This window comes from Electrona antarctica (assembly GCF_951216825.1).
Source record: "Electrona antarctica genome assembly, chromosome: 9".
NCBI lineage: Eukaryota > Metazoa > Chordata > Actinopteri > Myctophiformes > Myctophidae > Electrona > Electrona antarctica.
In genome coordinates this window covers 26,271,306-26,289,631 of record NC_136790.1, presented here as the reverse complement: position 1 = coordinate 26,289,631, position 18,326 = coordinate 26,271,306, and the positions used below count along the sequence as shown (strand labels likewise).

The 18,326-nt window shown below is 40.9% G+C and overlaps 1 protein-coding gene across 1 annotated transcript in view; it reads left to right on the top strand.

The window, feature by feature from the left end:
• Positions 1–18,326, top strand: part of phactr3b (phosphatase and actin regulator 3b) — a 49,233-nt gene that overhangs the window by 15,355 nt on the left and 15,552 nt on the right. Inside the window, exons 2-8 of the mRNA XM_079509259.1 lie at positions 7,078–7,236; positions 7,906–7,983; positions 8,296–8,430; positions 9,103–9,336; positions 9,455–9,659; positions 11,037–11,227; positions 12,079–12,232. Coding sequence (XP_079365385.1) covers positions 7,080–7,236; positions 7,906–7,983; positions 8,296–8,430; positions 9,103–9,336; positions 9,455–9,659; positions 11,037–11,227; positions 12,079–12,232 — 1,154 coding nt within the window. The 5' untranslated portion in view covers positions 7,078–7,079. The remainder of the gene's footprint in view (positions 1–7,077; positions 7,237–7,905; positions 7,984–8,295; positions 8,431–9,102; positions 9,337–9,454; positions 9,660–11,036; positions 11,228–12,078; positions 12,233–18,326) is intronic.

Here is an 18,326-nt window from a genome sequence, read left to right as displayed (position 1 = left end):
GAAAACAGAGGTTTCGAAGGGTTTGTCATGAGTAGCATGACAATTATTTGGTTGTGCATTGCATAATAACTGAATCATATAAACTAAAGTATTTTAAATTAAAAATGTACTTTGCCTATGTGACATGGTCTCATGAGTGCCTATTTCCCCCTTGGGTCTTTGCGCAGTATTGATTATTTTTTTAATATCTTCTGGCCAAGACACCGAGCTACAGAAGACAAATTGCAAAGGCACCTCATCCTGTGCATACTCTATTCATTGTTCCATTATGCACCATGCAGAGATGTCCCTGGGTTCCACTGACTCCAGGGACAGCAACGCCACACACGGAGGACAAAACATGACATCACCCTCCTCCAATCAAATGAAAGGACACTATGTGTGACTCACAAAATTATGACAAGTTGGTTGGTTGAGAAGGAGGACACATAGTAAAATCATCAGTGTTAATTTAACACTGAGTGTAAAAATGGACCCAAATGGAGACCGCACTGGCAAGGTATTAGTTTGGCCCATACTCAAGTGCTGACTGCAGAGCCCAAGAATGCTGGAGACTGTCTGACTGTCTGTGTGCAGCAGGGCCAGCTCAACTGTGAAGTTAAGGCATAAAATAGTGCCAACATGACACTTTTGTCTGTGGTTTCTATATCAATATACTGCTAATACTATAATGTATGATTAATTTGTTCTACTACTATCACTTTACCAGCATGGACATCTAATATCTCTGTTCTTTTGTATGTTTTGCATTTTGGACATTGTCATCTTAGATAGTTCATCTGAAATTGTTGGCAGGTAAATTACATTCTGGGAATCAAATAACCAATGGTCTACAATGTAGGGTTGCGATTATAATCGAGAAGCGTTTCTTTTGGGTGGATATTTTTTTATTATCAACTTAGTATGAGTTAATCCCTATTTTGTTTGTGTCCCACAAAAATGGCGAAAATAGCCAATCTACAAGCTCACAATGCATCCCGTACATCGTGAGCAGTAAAATAAGTATAAAACTTTCTAAGATCGCAGGATATAATAATCAACATCAAAAGAAGAGCTTGATGTGGTTTCAGAATGAGAACAAAAATGCAGTTAATTTGTTTTGCCTATGCTTGGCCTGCACTTTATTAAACAACAGCAGAAATAGGGCAAAAGACATAGATTCTCCCCCTCCCCCACTTACACACAGATGCACAGACATACAGTACACACCACAAACAACATTGCCCCTCCCCCTATTTACTACACAATATGAGATTATATTTGTTAGCTACAGAAGGGTGTAAAAATCTGTGTTGACATTATAATAGTGTCCTCAGCATGCAGAAACAGATGATTGTGTGTTTGATGAAAACAATAAAATATGAATAATAAAAAAGACAGACCAACCAGCTCAGATAGTAGTTCTGATAGTGTTGTTTTGTTTCACTTTCAGTGCCCATGAATTTTGTAATTAAGCAATAGGCTAAATATAGATATATTTTGCACATGCTCTTTGATTTTTTTGTTCTGTTTCATTAGAGAATGCAATAAGGGAATAAACCAGAAATGTGACTGCGTTCACAATAACAGAATAGCTTCTGGGGTGGATGTGTACATGCAATACAAAAATATGCAGAGAGAGAGAGAGACAGAGACAGAGACAGAGAGAGATAGAGAGAGAGAGAGAGAGAGAGAGAGAGAGAGAGAGATTATCCACTTGTATCTAGACTTGAAGACAGGTTTCTACCCAGTGACTGAGCAATGGACCAATCTTCCTTAGGGAATCTACTTGACTTAAGCTGCTAGTCATTTACACATGATGTATTTTTTATGAATGTTTCATGTGCTGACCTAAATCCTTTCAGAGCTCAGTAAAAGCAATATGTTGCACATGAGAACACACTAGAGCATCCAGCTGATACCTTTGACATTCTCATTATGCAGCAATGGAAGGGAGGTTTGGGAAAAATAAAAACACATATGTGATCGTGTACAGAATATTGTGGAAAGGCATTTGTAGACTTCAACCCACCCTGAGCTAAATATTATATATATTATATTTCTTAATTAAAAAAGAATCCACACTGCGTTTTACAGAGAAAGGAATTTCACTTCTTCATGAAGAGAGACCATCCTCGTTGTGGTTGTAATAGATGTGATTAAAGAAACACGATGGAGGAGTGGAGATAATCACTCACATACTTATGTAGACTTACTGTAGACTCACGCAAGGCACCATGCATGCAGGAGGGTTGGGGACCGGTCTTTCAACAGATGCATTCAATCTGCAGAGACTGGTCACTGAAATTTCTATGATATAGTACTTTATTGTCAGTTCACACTGAAATGTGTCTTGCGAAAGTTGCGACCCAGCAGCCATGTATGCAGAACACAAGTACAAAGAAGTACAGTACAAAGAACATGAACAAAATGACATACATAAAGACATGAAGACAAGAGCGATGTCCACAGCATGGTCCACAGTTTAGATAACCCAAAATAAGTGAGAATGTTGTTAAAATACATCTGATGAAATACATCCAATTAATAATACATAAAAAGAGAACACAGTTATGGTTGCTCAGAAGGACCCATTCATGCATTTTAGCATCAAGCCCCAACTGGCTTATAATGTAAAACATCTTCAAGTCATATATGTTTTCCACAAATAACTGTTATAAATACTGTTATAAATAGTTAAAACTGTTATAAATAGACTAGCAAAATTACAAATCATAACCAATTACTACCTTGTCTTTGGTGCATAATCTGGCAATTCCCTCCAAACAACCTGCTGTGCTGGCCGCTCCGTTTTGTGAACTATTACACATAAGGACAAGGATCAGTCGGTGCCAAGTTGAACCTGAGAAATCTGGCATCATCCCAAGTTCCCAACATTGACGTATCACTTAGTTTCTGTGGAATCCTACCATGTGCTCTGCAGGCAGCTACAGAGCAACATTTTGAGTGTTCATTTTCACATTTTTAAAAGGTTCCATTTCTTTTCATTCTAAGAGTTAAATTGATGCTCAGAATTCTGCTATATGCAATCTCCCACATATCACAAAGACTGCATAGGCTACTTGCCTTTTCGTTATATCTGAGGCATGATTCAGCAACTTTATTATAAGGGCATCCTAGTGGATGACTAGTGAATTTCGGCAGGATGATTTTGTCTGTATTCTTCTGGTTTGCTTCTTTATCCTAATATAACATTTAGCTCATAATGCGTGGCATCAAGCTTGGAGATCAGCTATTTTCATAACTGCATTAATGGAACTAGACCGCTGCCTTGCTGTAGAGCATCGAGATCCATGTCCCACCCGACTATGCAATACCCGTTGTACCCGTGTCAGAGTATACCCGTTCCACCCATCTGTCTGTGTCCCTTTTATGCCCATATATGGAGATTTCTGTATCTGTCTCTCTGTGTCTCTTTATTCCTATATATGGAGTTCTTTGTCAGGCATGCCCAAAGTGTTGTGATGTCAGAACAGGCCAGCTCCATATATGGAGATATAGTGGTGATCAAGTCCAGATCCCGGGCAGAGGCTTTTGTGCTGCTTCTGGACAACCGAGCACTGCACTCCCTGTGGTGGTGTGGAATGCGTGTGCCGAATTTGAAGTCGGTGGGGTGAACTGTTTTTGAGTTATGTGGATTACAGACGTACACGTATTACGTACGTACGTACAAAAGTATTTTTGGGACCTTTCTGCCTTTATTGAATAGTACAGTAGAGCGTGACAGGACACAAGGAGAGAGACAGTCAGGAAGTGATTATGCAGTTATTATTTAGTCACAAGCTCTTTTCAAGACTTTTCATTAGTTCCATATTTATAAAACCCACAGATACACTTAACCACTTTAAATTTCACTTTCAATGTTTTTCAAAAATAGCAAAAATAGTCAATCTACAAACTCACAACACGTCGCATCGTAATCTACATTGAGTTTATAGATTAGCTATTACAACGAAGAAGTAGGGCAATTAATTTACAAAAAAATAAAATTAATAAAAATGTTGAAAAATGGAGATACAAGGTTTCTGCCCAACAGAAACGATATGCTACAGTATGGCTATCAATAACTGCTGTCTGATTAAGTTACTCTATGGATGAGATGTGCAATCAATTGTAAACCACTTTGGTACTAATAATTCCTGTGATGGACACACTATAAGCTGCTGATGCAGTGCATTTCCCTACTCTCTTGACACTTACAGTAACATCACTTGTCAGAAGTACCCCTTCACCACTCGCACGCACGCACGCACGAGCGCACGAGCGCGCGCACACACACACACACACACCTTTGATGGAAGCAATGGCCGTACAAATCCTACTTGAAATCAAGTATACTGTAAATAAATAAAATTAAAGACAGTATGAGTAACAGTATTACAACACTTCAAGACTTGAGTATTGGTCTGTATAGTAAATTAGCATTCGCTCTATCCCGACCAATTCTGATGAACTCTTGTAGGCTAAATATTGAATGAGAGTCATGTGGACTGAGTAGTCTTATTTATTTATTCTGGGATCTCTGGGGTCAAATTAAACTATTTGCTTTTAAGGTTTGATGTGTGTTTCACTCCTCCCATTTAAACTTGTTTACATCCTTGTTCACATCCCCACTTGCTCTCCCCTCTTCTTGAAACTAGATAGATAGATAGATAGATAGATAGATAGATAGATAGATAGATAGATAGATAGATAGATAGATAGATAGATACTGTAGATACTTTATTAATCCCAGAGGGGAAATGTAAGTGTTGCAACAGCAACAGGCAGCCACATCACGCAGAGCAAACAGATCTGAAACCACACATGCCAAATCAATTGAAACAGTTGTTTCAACCCACCTAAACCACCCCATGTGAAGAAATACATCTTAAAAATAAAAAGATACGGGACCTTTTGCCTACATTATGCATTATTATATGTCAGCTCTGATTGGCTGGAGATCTCTGTCTTTCTGTGTGGCAACAGCAACCCCCTATTCCTCACGCTCTTGTGGTTCTGTGCCTCCAAGGGTCCCTTCTGCAGCATCCACGCTGGTAACCATGGCAACGGCAGTCTGACCCTACAGTGTTGCTGCGGTTATTAGCAGGCTTGACCTGAATTCATGCTAGGCAGGCAGACATGGATGTATTAAGAGGCAGACATGGCTTGGACAATTGACCTGCTTCCCGTTGTTTGAGGTCAAAGACTGATCGGCTCCCACTTGTGGTTGCCTCGGGTGTCAGTGAAACCCAAGGCGCCAATTTGCCACTCTTTCACGGATCGATGAGCTCAGTTATGTTTGGGCTAACACTGTGCAAACAGTCTGTGATGTTATCCCGTTCAAATCCTTCATTTTCCATCCTCTTCGGAGCTGCACGTGAGAAATTGAGCTACGCTTATTTAGGTAGCCTGAAACAAATGCCACAATGTTACACCTGTGGAGTGACAAAAACAAAATGTCTTAATACATTATGATTTTAATTCATGTGGGCATATCATTCTTTACCTTATATTGAATAGCTAAATGAACAGATTTTTCGGTGTTACACTGTTACAGTAGATGTTGGTAATAGATAGAAAAGGGGAATATTACTGGATATAATCCCTCGCACAGCCCACAGCTCAGCTGTAAACTCAGCTTGCTGTCAGAGACAGACTGTGTAGGAGTGTCTATTTCTGCTCTTCCTCTCAGAGACCAGGAACATCTTCCTGTCTCCAACACACAAAGTACAGCATAACACAAGTCATCTTTCACAGCTCCAGCTTCTCTGTTACTTTGTTTGTTGTTCCATTGTAATCCCTTGCTCGCTTGAGGGTGCATACGTTGGTTAGACATACTAACAGTCCGACAGGCATTAGTCCGACAACACCGTCGCTCTCGACATGCATTGCCAGTTACAACTAACCCGTGGCCGGTTACGGGTGCAGTACGTTGTTCAGACTAGTCATTGGTCCGACAAATGACAACCCACCTCATCTCTAACCATAACCGCAAGCACGGGAGCAGACGCTAGTGCCCTGTCTGAATTACATGCGGTCCCCGCCGGTTACAACTCACCCGTGGCTCCCGACATGTGTGGCAGGTTAACCCGTGGCAGGTTAAAACGAACTTGTGGCTCCCTACATGCGTGGCAGGTTAAAACTAACCCGTGGCAGGTTAAAACTAATCCGTGGCTTCCTGTGAGGTTAGGTTTAGGGTTTGGATTTTGGGTATAGGGTGTCGGACTAATGCCTGTCGGACCAAACACATGTAATCCCTTTAGTCCTACAACTACAACATCTCAAATCCCTCACCCTAACCCTAACCTCCCACAGGGCAGCACACCTAAACCTAACCTTAACCCATGTCTAACCAATGCCTAGTCTAAACTAAGTATGCACCCCCCTAGCTTAGCATGGAGGCTTAGCATTCCTCTACAAGTAGTCAGAGTGCGCTAACAGGAATGCTTATTGATACTTATTTGGTCAAAGTCTGCCATTAGTACAAATGGTAGATTAGTATGGCGGCAGTGGCTCAAGGGTAGAGTGACCGGATGGCAACCGCATGGTTCCCAGTTCAAACCCGGGCTCCCCCAGAGTTAGTGTCGAAATGTCCTTGAGCAAGACTCTGAACCCCTAATTGCTCCCGATGTGCAGGTTGGTGCCTTGCATGGTTTCCTCCGGCATCGGTGTATATATGAATGGGTGAATGTAATGGACAATCTCTGTAAAGCGCCTTGGATAAAGGTGCTATATAAATGCACCATTTACAAATACATTGAGATTGTGGTATCCAGTCAGGTGAATAAATTCCCACCTCAACTCAATTAGACAACATGTGATCATTTACAGTCAATGGCTTACATCCACATTAACCATCACATGAAATTGGCCATATATCAACTATTGTATGTAGAAATTCTTTGAGTCTTCAAGTCTTGTGGAGTGCAAATTCAGACCCCAGGAATGTCAGTTGATATAGTGCAATGCATGTTATGTTAGGCTATAAACCACATGTTTTGTGTGTGTGTGTGTGTGTGTGTGTGTGTGTGTGTGTGTGTGTGTGTGTGTGTGTGTGTGTGTGTGTGTGTGTGTGTGTGCGCGTGCGTGTTGTAGACATGATGGACCAGCAGAGGGTGCTCCATTCCGGCTGCCCGGTCTCAGGGGTCCGCACGCCCCCCGTCCGGCACAACAGCAAGCTGGCCAGCATTGGTCGGATCTTCAAGCCCTGGAAGTGGAGGAAAAAGAAAAACGAGAAGCTTAAGCCCACTTCGAGTGAGTGAAGCTCAGTGACGTATAGCCACTTCAATGAAGCACACAGGGCTTCTTGAATGAGTTGCACCCCTGTCATTTGGAGTCATTTTGTTATGGGTGTTGTAAGTGATTTATTTGGTTAATCTTTTGTTAAATTATAATACTATAATGAATTATAGTATTATAGTATTATAACTGTATTCTCGGGTCTCCACTGTCTCTCTGCTCTTTAATAAACTGAAAATTAATTTTCAGGCCGCGATACCAATTTCATCCAATTTGGAGAGACAACTCATACAGGATACGTGATAATAAATAAACAAGTGATATTGGAAGTAATGACAAACTAAATTGAACAATATAACATCCAAGCTGATAAATAGTTTCTCTCTCCTGGTTGGATGAAATTGCCAACCCACCTGAAAAACACATTATGTATAGTAGTAATGATTACTATCAGAATATAGAGCTTTGACCTTTTCACACACACACACACACACACACACACACACACACACACACACACACACACACACACACACACACACACACACACACACACACATTATTTTAAAAACCTTTTAATCAAAGAATGTCACTTACCCTAGAAAGAAGCAGATTTACTCAGAGGAACATTGGTTAAAGTGTGTAAACAGTGGTATGAATGGAACTGTTTTTTGTGTCATTTAGCGCTGGAGAAGAAAGCAGGGACACAACAGCAGAGCAGAGAGGACCTCGTCAGCAGGGGCATGGAGGAACCAGACCCAGGTGCATAGAGGGAGGGCACACATTATTTATTTATTCATTTATTTATTTATTTATTTATTTATTTATTTATTTATTTATTTATTTATTTATTTATTCATTCATTCATTCATTCATTCATTCATTCATTCATTCATTCATTCATTCATTCATTTATCTTTTACTTTTTATGCCATTGTAGCACTTTGAGATTTATTATTATTATTATTATTATTATTATTATTATTATTATTATTATTATTATTATTATTATTATTATTATCCCATAATACTCATAATGACCCATTTCTTGCCCCTTTCCACTGTGTGTTCTAGCATCAGATGTAGCGTGTGGGCTTGAGGATCCAGACAGCCCCACACAGTCAGACGCTGAGGAGAGAGACGAGGAGCCCATGGTCCCTCTAGCCACCACCCTGGAAGAACTGCTCAGTGATCTGAAGACCTTGACGGGTACAATTACTGTGATTACTTTAGTCACTAATCAGGGGGTCATCAATGTGTCCATGGCAATGACTTGGCCTCGTAGAAGAAAAAAAAGAAGAAAAACATCTTTTTTACACACCATTATAATGTTCTTATTTTGATCATAAGACCCACTGCCAAGTCTCCAGGTTTTCTTCTGAATATGTATGACACATTTTTACGACACCATGGCATAGTGGTGCAAGGACCCCCTTACAGGTCCATTTGGTTCCATTTGAACACTCAGAGTTACACACATCTGTGGGGCTAGATCATTATGTGTTTCTGGTAAATGCATTGTCCACTCATTTTGTATGTCCGTGGCAGAAATTAAATTGTCAACCACAAGCCAGCATGGTGATGACTCCTGTCACTAATGCATCACAGGCACTCACTGCAAACCTACTGCAAATACAAATTAAAGACACTTAAAAACACTGCATGTCTTATTTTAACATTATTAAATGCAATATTAGTAGATGGAAATTAATATAGATCACACATTGTATCTATATTATTGATGTAACTGTAATGTTCTATTGGTTGGCCTCAAGGTGGAGCCAAATATCACAGAAACAGATCTTAACCTCACCAACCACCATCATAACTTCTCATCATTAGGGCATGGTTGAAGAAGTTGGTGCTTTTGTGTCATTTCAGTACAAGACCTGACAGAAAAGTTCAATGCAATTGGAGACCGAGGTCAGAGCGAGGAAGTAGAGAAGAACCGCACGTCACTAACTGTCCCGAGCAATGACCAATCTGTGGGGAAAGGGGAAGCCCCTGAGGGGAAACAGGAGGCCACCACCACAGCCCCACCACAGAGACGAGCCAGCACCCCTCCCCCACCCATCATGCCGGTCAAACTGCTCACCCGACTGGGCAGTCTAGAAGGTCGGTCTGCCTATAGAAGTCAGGAGTCAGTCCGACAAACATTCGATATGTTACGTATATAAATAACAAGATGGGAAAATGACCTGTATGATCACAATATGAAATCTTCCCTTACCAGGCCCTCATCCGGCACCGGTAAAGAAGTCCCCAGCCACTTTGCCCAGGAACTTCACTCTTCCTAAAGATCCACAGGGCTCCCTACTGCGAGGCAGGATCTCCACACCCACTGGGTCCCCCCACCTCGCGCTACACCCACAGCTGCCCCCCAGCTGCATCATTGAGGAACTGCACCGTGCCCTGGCCTCCAAACACAGACAGGACAGGTAACAATATCAGGATTAGATGCTGTACTTCTGTATGGTGCATGGCTCTATATGCTCCAAATAAAAAAAATAAGATACCAGCACTCTCAGGCATAATACTGTACAGTATGTGTCCATTTGTATGCACAACCCATTTAGGACTGAGGCCAATTCTAAAAACGCCTTCTAAAGCCTGACCTAAGTTTTCTGGAAAAACCTCAAATATTTATTCTTATATAAATTAGAGGAATAAAAATAAAGAATAAAGGTAAAACTGGTTTTAACTTTTCTCACACCAACTGCAATAAACTCATGTGAGGAGATGGATTATGCAAGAGGATTTATAGGCCTACAAAATCCAAACAATGTTTTAACCACTTAATCCTGATTACTTGACCAGAGTCGCTAGGGCTCTATACTAGGCCGCCTCCTGTTTTCGCTGTACACTAATGATGATTGACATCACAGGTTGACCATATGGAGCCATTCCAGTGAGATTCCTGAGATCCACATGATTCTATTTTTACTTGTCCGTTTATGGGATTTTTTTTGTTTGGATATACAGACCAGATGGTAATGAATAATAACCCACTGTTAGACAGTTAGATTCACAATTGAAACTTATTTACTCCCTTTCAGTGTCCATTTTGTGTCTACTACACTATAGTGTCCCTTTTATGCCCATATATGAAGATCTCCATATATAGGCATATGGGCTGGATCTGCTGCTCTGGACAACTGGATATCCATATGGACATCAGTCGGTTCTGTGGTTCTGGAACGACTCAACGGCAGGCACTGCACTCAGAGTTATAATATATCTAGAGGGCAGACTCAGACTGCCTCGCCCCCAGCTATTCATTTCAATGAAAGTTGCTCAGTGGCGTTTGAAGCACCCGGAAGAATGCTCTACTTCCGCATTTTGCGGAAGACTTGAGCACCGAGCAGGCGCACTAAGGTCTTGCGCCCGCACTAGGGTTAGACACACATGCAGTAGCATTGTAATGAAACCATCACATTGTCCCCTCAATCAACTGTAGGATGCTCAAGTCTCCTGAGTCCTTGATGAGTAGGCCTACAGGGGTACTCAAGGACATGGATTTAATTATTGCATTATTACTTTAAAAGGATTTTTATATTGGATTCAAACCATTATTAATTTAACATGTTGCCCTTTAGGGTTCTCTGTCTGGAGGCTGTATGTCCAAAAAGCCTTGCTTTACAAGGACAGCCTGTCCCTGCCGCCTCTCCTGCTTCCTGCCCCCTCTCCTGCTTCTATGCCAAGTCTATGGAGTTAAAGTGTCTTGACAAAGGGGATTTCTTTATTCGGAACTTAACTATGTAAGTGGAAACTATAAGCATTGATTAGTAGGCTTTTCTTTTGCACTGTCACTGTAGCTTCCAGGGGAAGGAGGCACGGCCTTCTCCGAAACGGCGCGTTGATGGCCGTCTCTCTCGCACCTCCAGCACTGAGAAGGAGCCCAACAGCGAGTCAGAGAACAAGAAGGAATCTGACGAAAATAAGGAGAACCGGCGCATGGATGAATACTACAGTGACCAGGAAAGTTGGAATGAGTCAGTTATCTCCGGTAGGTCTGCTGATAGTAACACACATTCACAAAATGTGTTATTAGAGTCACTGATCTCTTAATGTAAAGCCAGTATAATCATCGTGTGAGTAGATAAAAAATGAAAAGTTCTAATTCATGGCCAGTCAGTTGGCCAGTGATGTGAATTTGATTGATTGATTGATTGATTGATTGATTGATTGATTGATTGATTGATTGATTTGATACTTTATTAACAGTTTGCAAATAGTATAGTGGTATGATTATACAATGGGCAAAAAGGATAACATAAAAAGCTTAAGGGCTTCTTTTCATTGTGGTCTGTGCATTCAATTCATCGAGCATGTCGGTCATCAGCCATAAACAGCTGTCTGAGGTTACCTTGCCCATGACAAGTGTAGTGTTTATATTTTCACTAGAGATTAGATTATTATAATTAATACCTAATACCAAATACTAAAATATGATGGCATATGTAACATGCTATACATTAACATGAACATGCCTTACCTGTTTTACATAACCTCTTATGTCCACAGCTTTGAAGCTAGAACTTAGTATGATTGTTTGATCATTACTATGATTGAGGCCAATTGACGCGGCAGATGTTATGACAACTTAGGAGAATGGACAAAAGTCGTCTGTATGGCGATTAGTATTCAGATCTTAAGAGAATGGACAAAACAAAGCTGTCTGTGTGAAGATTCGTTTTAGATCTTGTGAGAATGGACAAAAGCCGTCTGTGTGACGATTAGTTTGAGGTTAGCAGCTTCAGCCGTGAAACTCAGCAGGGCAGACAAATGTTTTGCTGGTGACCCTAATTTGCTGCTAATGCTCCAGCAATAACAAAACAATACAAACCCCGCCAACAGGAACACTTCCAAGTGGAATGAAGAAAGAGCTGCTGGCCGTGAAACTCCGCAACCGGCCCAGCAAACAGGAGCTGGAGGACCGCAACATTTTCCCTGTGCGCAGTGACCAGGAGCGCCAGGAGATCCGTCAGCAAATCGAAACGAAGCTGGCCAAGTGAGTGGCTCTGTGTGGACCCAGCTACCTGTCCGCGCGTCGAGTTCATCGCCCTCAGCCCTCTACCCCTCCCCATCTTCACCCTGTCCCATGTATGTCTGTTTCATCATTCAACATGTATACACTATCTCAACCCATCCGTTGCTTTACCACCAGTGGTGGACAAAGTACTAAATTCTAAGTCACGAGTATAAGAACTGTGTTCCCCAAAAAATAAATAACGTACAGTATGTGATTTTACTCATATGGGAAATGAAGCATCAACTGATGGTACAACTTTATCCACAGAGTTAAAATAAATAAAGAGCCACCTTCAAATGAACAGTTCTCAGGCTTAAAAATGACCCAACGAATACATCTTCTATTTAACATGCATTCGGATCACGGCACTACGTACCATCGCACATAACCAGCATCAGGTTGTGTTGCACTGGATTGTTTCTTTCTGTAGGAGAGTAGCATTGTCAGTTCTCAGTTGTTTCATCAAACAACGAACATGTTTTTTACGTAGCGTGACGTGCTTCACTGGGGACAGTGAGTCACATGGTTTCCTATTGTAGTTTCCAACGCAACTTCCAGTAACCACCGCAGAATTCATAAAACATATTTAGTTTTAACAACACAGAGCCTGACATAATCTGCAAACTAATTTGTTTATCTTTGGAACACAGTTCTTACATGATGTGATGTAAAAGAGTGTATGGGATTTAGAATGGAGAAAACAACTCTGTGTTCCACAGGGTAATGGAAGTGTCCTCAGGACTTCTGTGCTTCATAGATACTGGTAAAATATTACTACAAGTACAAGTGAAAGTTCCTCTGTCAAATTTGTACCAACAAAAAATATAAATTACAAAGTGTATTTTCTTTTCAATATGAATGCATTGCTTGAAATTTAGACATAAAAAAGCAAAGCTTTTACAGAACTATTTAAAACAATATATTAATAATATTGAAAATAGCAGAGCTCTATATGTACATCTGCTATTGTCACTCTGCATTTGGCACAGGGCTTCCTAGAAATGTAGTCAAAAGTACTATATTGTTCTTTAAAATATAGTGGAGTGAAAGTCATAAATATCAAAAATACAACGAAGTAGTACTCAATTAAATGTACTTTGTTACTGAACACCACTGTTTACCACCAACCATTAACAATGTCCCTGTCCTGAAACACCTGAGAATTGTCTCTACACTATATTGCACCTTTTCAGTGCCCAGCCTATATGGATTTACAAGACACTATATATATAGTGATCAATACATGCATTTAATAATCATACAGATGGGTGTTGAATTAACCCATTTTGATCAGATTCTAAAAATGTCTTCTACATCCTGACAGTTTTCTGAAAAAGATATGTTTCTATGTCAGTCGTTCTTCGATTTTTCAAAAATAGCAGACCTACAAGTTCATAGCGCGCCACTCGGTGGCGCGCTATGAGCTTGTAGATCTGCTATTTTTCACTAGCTAAAGCACAACATAATGCTAACGCCCAAAATGGGTTAAAGGAAAAACCTGAATGCCTGAGTGTAGAAAGATGCAAATGCATCTGCTTCCATACAGGTTTACTGTATGATACACATAAGCAATGTTTATCATATCATGCTCTATTATGGCATGTATTCAAAATGCTGAGCACGCCCAGTTAACCTCGCTTTTGGATCAAGAGGTGTCAATGGACAGGGCTCATGTGTTTCAATGCATTGCATGTTGACATATACCCATCTGTCTTTCTCTAACTCCATATATATCTCTTGCTCCCTGTTTCAGAACGTTACAATGTATGCTGCATGAAATGGTATCTACTGTTACCTACACTAGATTCTTAATTTATTCATTAAGACTCATTAAGAGTGCGCGTGCACGTGCATGTGTGCATGCGTTGCGTTCGTGCGTGCGTGGCGTGCATGTGTGTAAGGGCCATATCACCGCCTTCATGAATATTTCAAGGATGGAAATAATCTGATCTCTGATGGAAAAGGATAGCTTTCCTTAAACAATTGATACTTTAATTGCCTTGTCTTACTAAATCACGATATTGTCAGGTTGTCATTTTAACCCACCACAGCTTATTTGGGTCAAGCAGTCTGATTTGTTTGGCATATGGAACAGGATTTTTATGAAAGGCTGAGGAGGAATGCACCAGAGAACATAATCGTATTTGCAATGTTATGTAAATGATGAGAGGGTGCTATTGTGGGGAATTAAATAGGATTAACGATCAGATGGGGTTCATTCTCACTGAATAATACAGTGCAGCATATACTGGAAGGCCTTCATTTGCAACACCCAGTGGAAGGTGGAATGTTTCACCTAACAGTCACAATGCTAACTTGCTTGCCGTTGACATTTTGACAGTGGAGAAGTCCTAACACCAAGTGGTATAATGTAACACAGATACAATTCTAAGGAGTAAGCCAGGGACGGATTAACCCCCACAAGGGCCCCTGGGCCGGTACATTTCTTGGGGGCCCCCTAGCGCGCGTGCGCGCAGAAATGTCTAGCTTTTTTGTGTTTTTATCAATTTTTTTACCTAAATTTAACAAAATCAATGGCCAATGAAGGTCCCCAGGAGCTTTTTTCAGGGCCTCAAACCCATTACAGAGCATTACATTTTCCCAGAAGGGCCCCTGAGAGCCAATGGCCCCTGGGCCACGGCCCCATTGGCCCAAGGCCCCATTGGCCCAATGGCTAATTTGGCCCTGGAGTAAGCTGACCTCATGGGAAACCACAAGGCCACTCCAAAATATAGCTAATGTGTATTATCTGTATCATTTTGGCCAACAGCATTGTAATAACTTCTTGGCCTTCTCTAATGAAATAGTGGAATGAAATTGTATTTACCAGTATGTGAGCTTTTTTCACTCGACAGGTGAGGTGTCAAAATAGTACAAAAAGCAGAGTTAACTCTAGCACACTAGTATTCCATAAGAAATCAGCATTGTGATCAAATGAATTAGTTATTATTAATAATAAATAATAACAACTAATTTTCGCACCCATTTAAAATGTAGTTTAAGTAGAGCATGCCTCTTTCATTCTTTCCCTCTGTAGATCATTAACATGTGCACTTGTCATACCTTTGTGTGGTTGACGTATACCTCAGTTACCAAGTCATTCACACCTTACTGTGCATTGTGGGTTAGGGCTTTGAGGTTGACCCTTTTTTTTCTTTTTACAGTTACACCTTAGAGAAAGAAATACAACTTTTTTTGTCATTCAATTTAGCATAAAATGGAAATTTGCCTTTGGCACACTGGCAGCCAATATACACAAATGCATTAAAATACAATATAAAATGCATTCCCATAACACAGCAACAGTGATCTTAAATAAGGAAAATTGTCCAATCTAAATTGGCCACAAGCTGTCTGTACTGAAATAGGATTTCAGGCATTAAAATGAGGAGAGGGTGGATAAAAATAGATGTACTTAATTTATAAAAGTTAAAAGAGGCCGACATGTTTCGACTCTAAACGTCATCAGGGCAAGTTTAGAGTCGAAACATCTAGTACATCTATTTTTATCCACCTTCTCCTTATTTTTAACCTTTTGAGTGCTCGGATCGCCGCCGTCTAAAGCATTACACTTGTTTACAACAGGGTCCACCATTTTCAATTCATCAGAACATTTAGAGACGTACAAATATACACTTCTATAACAAAAATCACACCCGTGTGAAGTGAGGGGCGCTCTTATAGTCGTACATCATCATGACGTAAAATAGACACTATACCTATTTGCTCAGACACTATGACGTAAAATTCTCCATTCATTGTCAATGGGAATTTAATGTTTTTGTAGGACCAAGTTTGTGAAGATACAATAAAAGCTGGATATAGGAGGGGCTAGCGCGGCACGCCCCTCAAAAAACAGGAAATCATATAAAGAAAGTAAAAGATCACACCCGTGTGAACTGAGTGGTGCAAGGTCTTATATAGCCTGATCAGCTGTGGTCTGACGTAATGTCAGTGACCATGGTAACCATGCTCACCTGTGCACGGACACGTACACAGGTACACGGACACGTACACAGGTACACAAACATACAGACAAAGCTGGTTGTTGGAGTGGTTTGCACCACTCAAAAAGGGAAGAAAATATACAGTAAGGGGAAAAGGGGGTGGGGGGGTTCTCAGACTTTACGGGGGCCATATCGTTTCGAATTGCAGACGTCCGTAGGTGCCCTTTGAGAGCGGTTTTTGAAGAGTCAAGGGATTCACATGTCTTAATGGCTGTTGGTGGCATAGCAGTGAAATGAATTTAGTCCCTTGTTTGAGCCGAAGTCAAAGTCGGACGATTTGTCACACACGTTACCTCAGTGAAATGTCTCTGGAATCATTTGATTAGTTGATTTGACTTGGTTTTGTTTTGCCTCCAGGATGGGACCTAGGTAGGTCATTTCATCTTTTTGTGTGTTAATATTGTGACCCACTCTAACCAAGAAGCCACCTGCCTTGCTGAGATTACTATTTGATCCAAAGATAATGGATTCAGTTTTTCCCAGGTGTAAAGATAGTTTAGTTTAGAAAGATATAATCATGCCACATATCACATGTTATGACGTCATATGCTGGCCCCAAGCTGACCGTGCAGGTATGTTTCCGTCATTGCTACGAAGCATATGTCCCATGACGTGATGAAGATATGTACCAATGTCCCTTAGAATGTACGTGATATGATGTCATACGGACATACGGAAGCTGACCGTGCAGGTATGCTTTCCGTGAATCGTGATGAAGATTATGTACCAACGCAACGGTATAATTGGTTGACGATGGTGACGTAATGATGATATGTTTCAGTGTCAAGTACATACGCATCAAACCACCCAGCTGATCACATTATACCACCAACCACTCAGAAAACTATATATACATACATATAGACATGTACACATATATGGACATATGAGCATATTACGTGATGAATATATGTACCAATGCCAGGGTATAATTGGTTATCGATGGTGACGTAACGATGACATGTTTCAGTGTCGGGTGGACACTGAAACATAAACCTAATAATTCAATATGGCAAACGTTCTTTCACAGAGAGGCTGAGATTTGAAAGTTTGTAGCGGTCTACAGTACTTGCACGCTCTGCTTGCGCACTAGTAGGCCATTTATGGCCTACTTGTGTGCAACAAGCAAGTAGGCACTCGACAGAGTGCAGTTCTAGTTGGTACTGTGGTTATCACAATTCCTGCACACACTTTCACTGTATTTGTGCGTGATTAGTGTGATCTCAGGTTAAGGCTGCTAATTGAAGAGATAAAGACATCGGAGTGAGATTACAGCATGGGAGAGATTGTTCAAAGAACCGTAGATCATTTGCAAAGGGCAGATGAGGCTTTGTTGTTTTAGTAATTTAACAGATGGTGTGAGAGCTAAGTCAGTCTGTTCAAAGAGACTGTGAGGATCTTTGAGTCTAGCATCGTGATCGTGCCTCCCCATGTGCAACCCTACCCAGGGCATTCAACAGCTGTGTGCCAATCTGAATAACACAAGTAGCAGGCCAGCTGTGCGTATGCGTGTGTGTGCGTGCGTGCGTGTGTGCGTGCGTGAGTGTGAGTGTGAGTGTGTGTGTGTGTGTGTGTGTGTGTGTGTGTGTGTGTGTGTGTGTGTGTGTGTGTGTGTGTGTGTGACTGTGTGCGTGCGTATGTGTGCGTGCGTGCGTGTGTGCGTGCGTGCGTGTGTGAGTGTGTGCGTGTGCGTGCGCGTGCACGTGCACGTGCGTGTGCGTGTGTGTGTGTGTGTGTGTGTGTGTGTGTGTGTGTGTGTGTGTGTCTGTACATAACCAAGGTTTTCCAGACACACCTCTTTCTATGTGAGCTTCCACGTGTACTACTCACATTTGTTGATCTATGTTGACAAAACACTCAACGTGAGCTTTAGCTTGTATGTCTGCTATTTATTTTATATATTTTCACTTTTATTAAGTGAAACTATAGTAAACGTGAAAGTGGTTAAGTCTGTCTGTGGGTTTTATAAATATTTCACCAATGAGAGGTAAATTAACAAGAGCCTGTGACTAAATAAGAACTAGTTTGGATCAATTGGAACACGGTTTCTTTTTCTATTTTCTGAA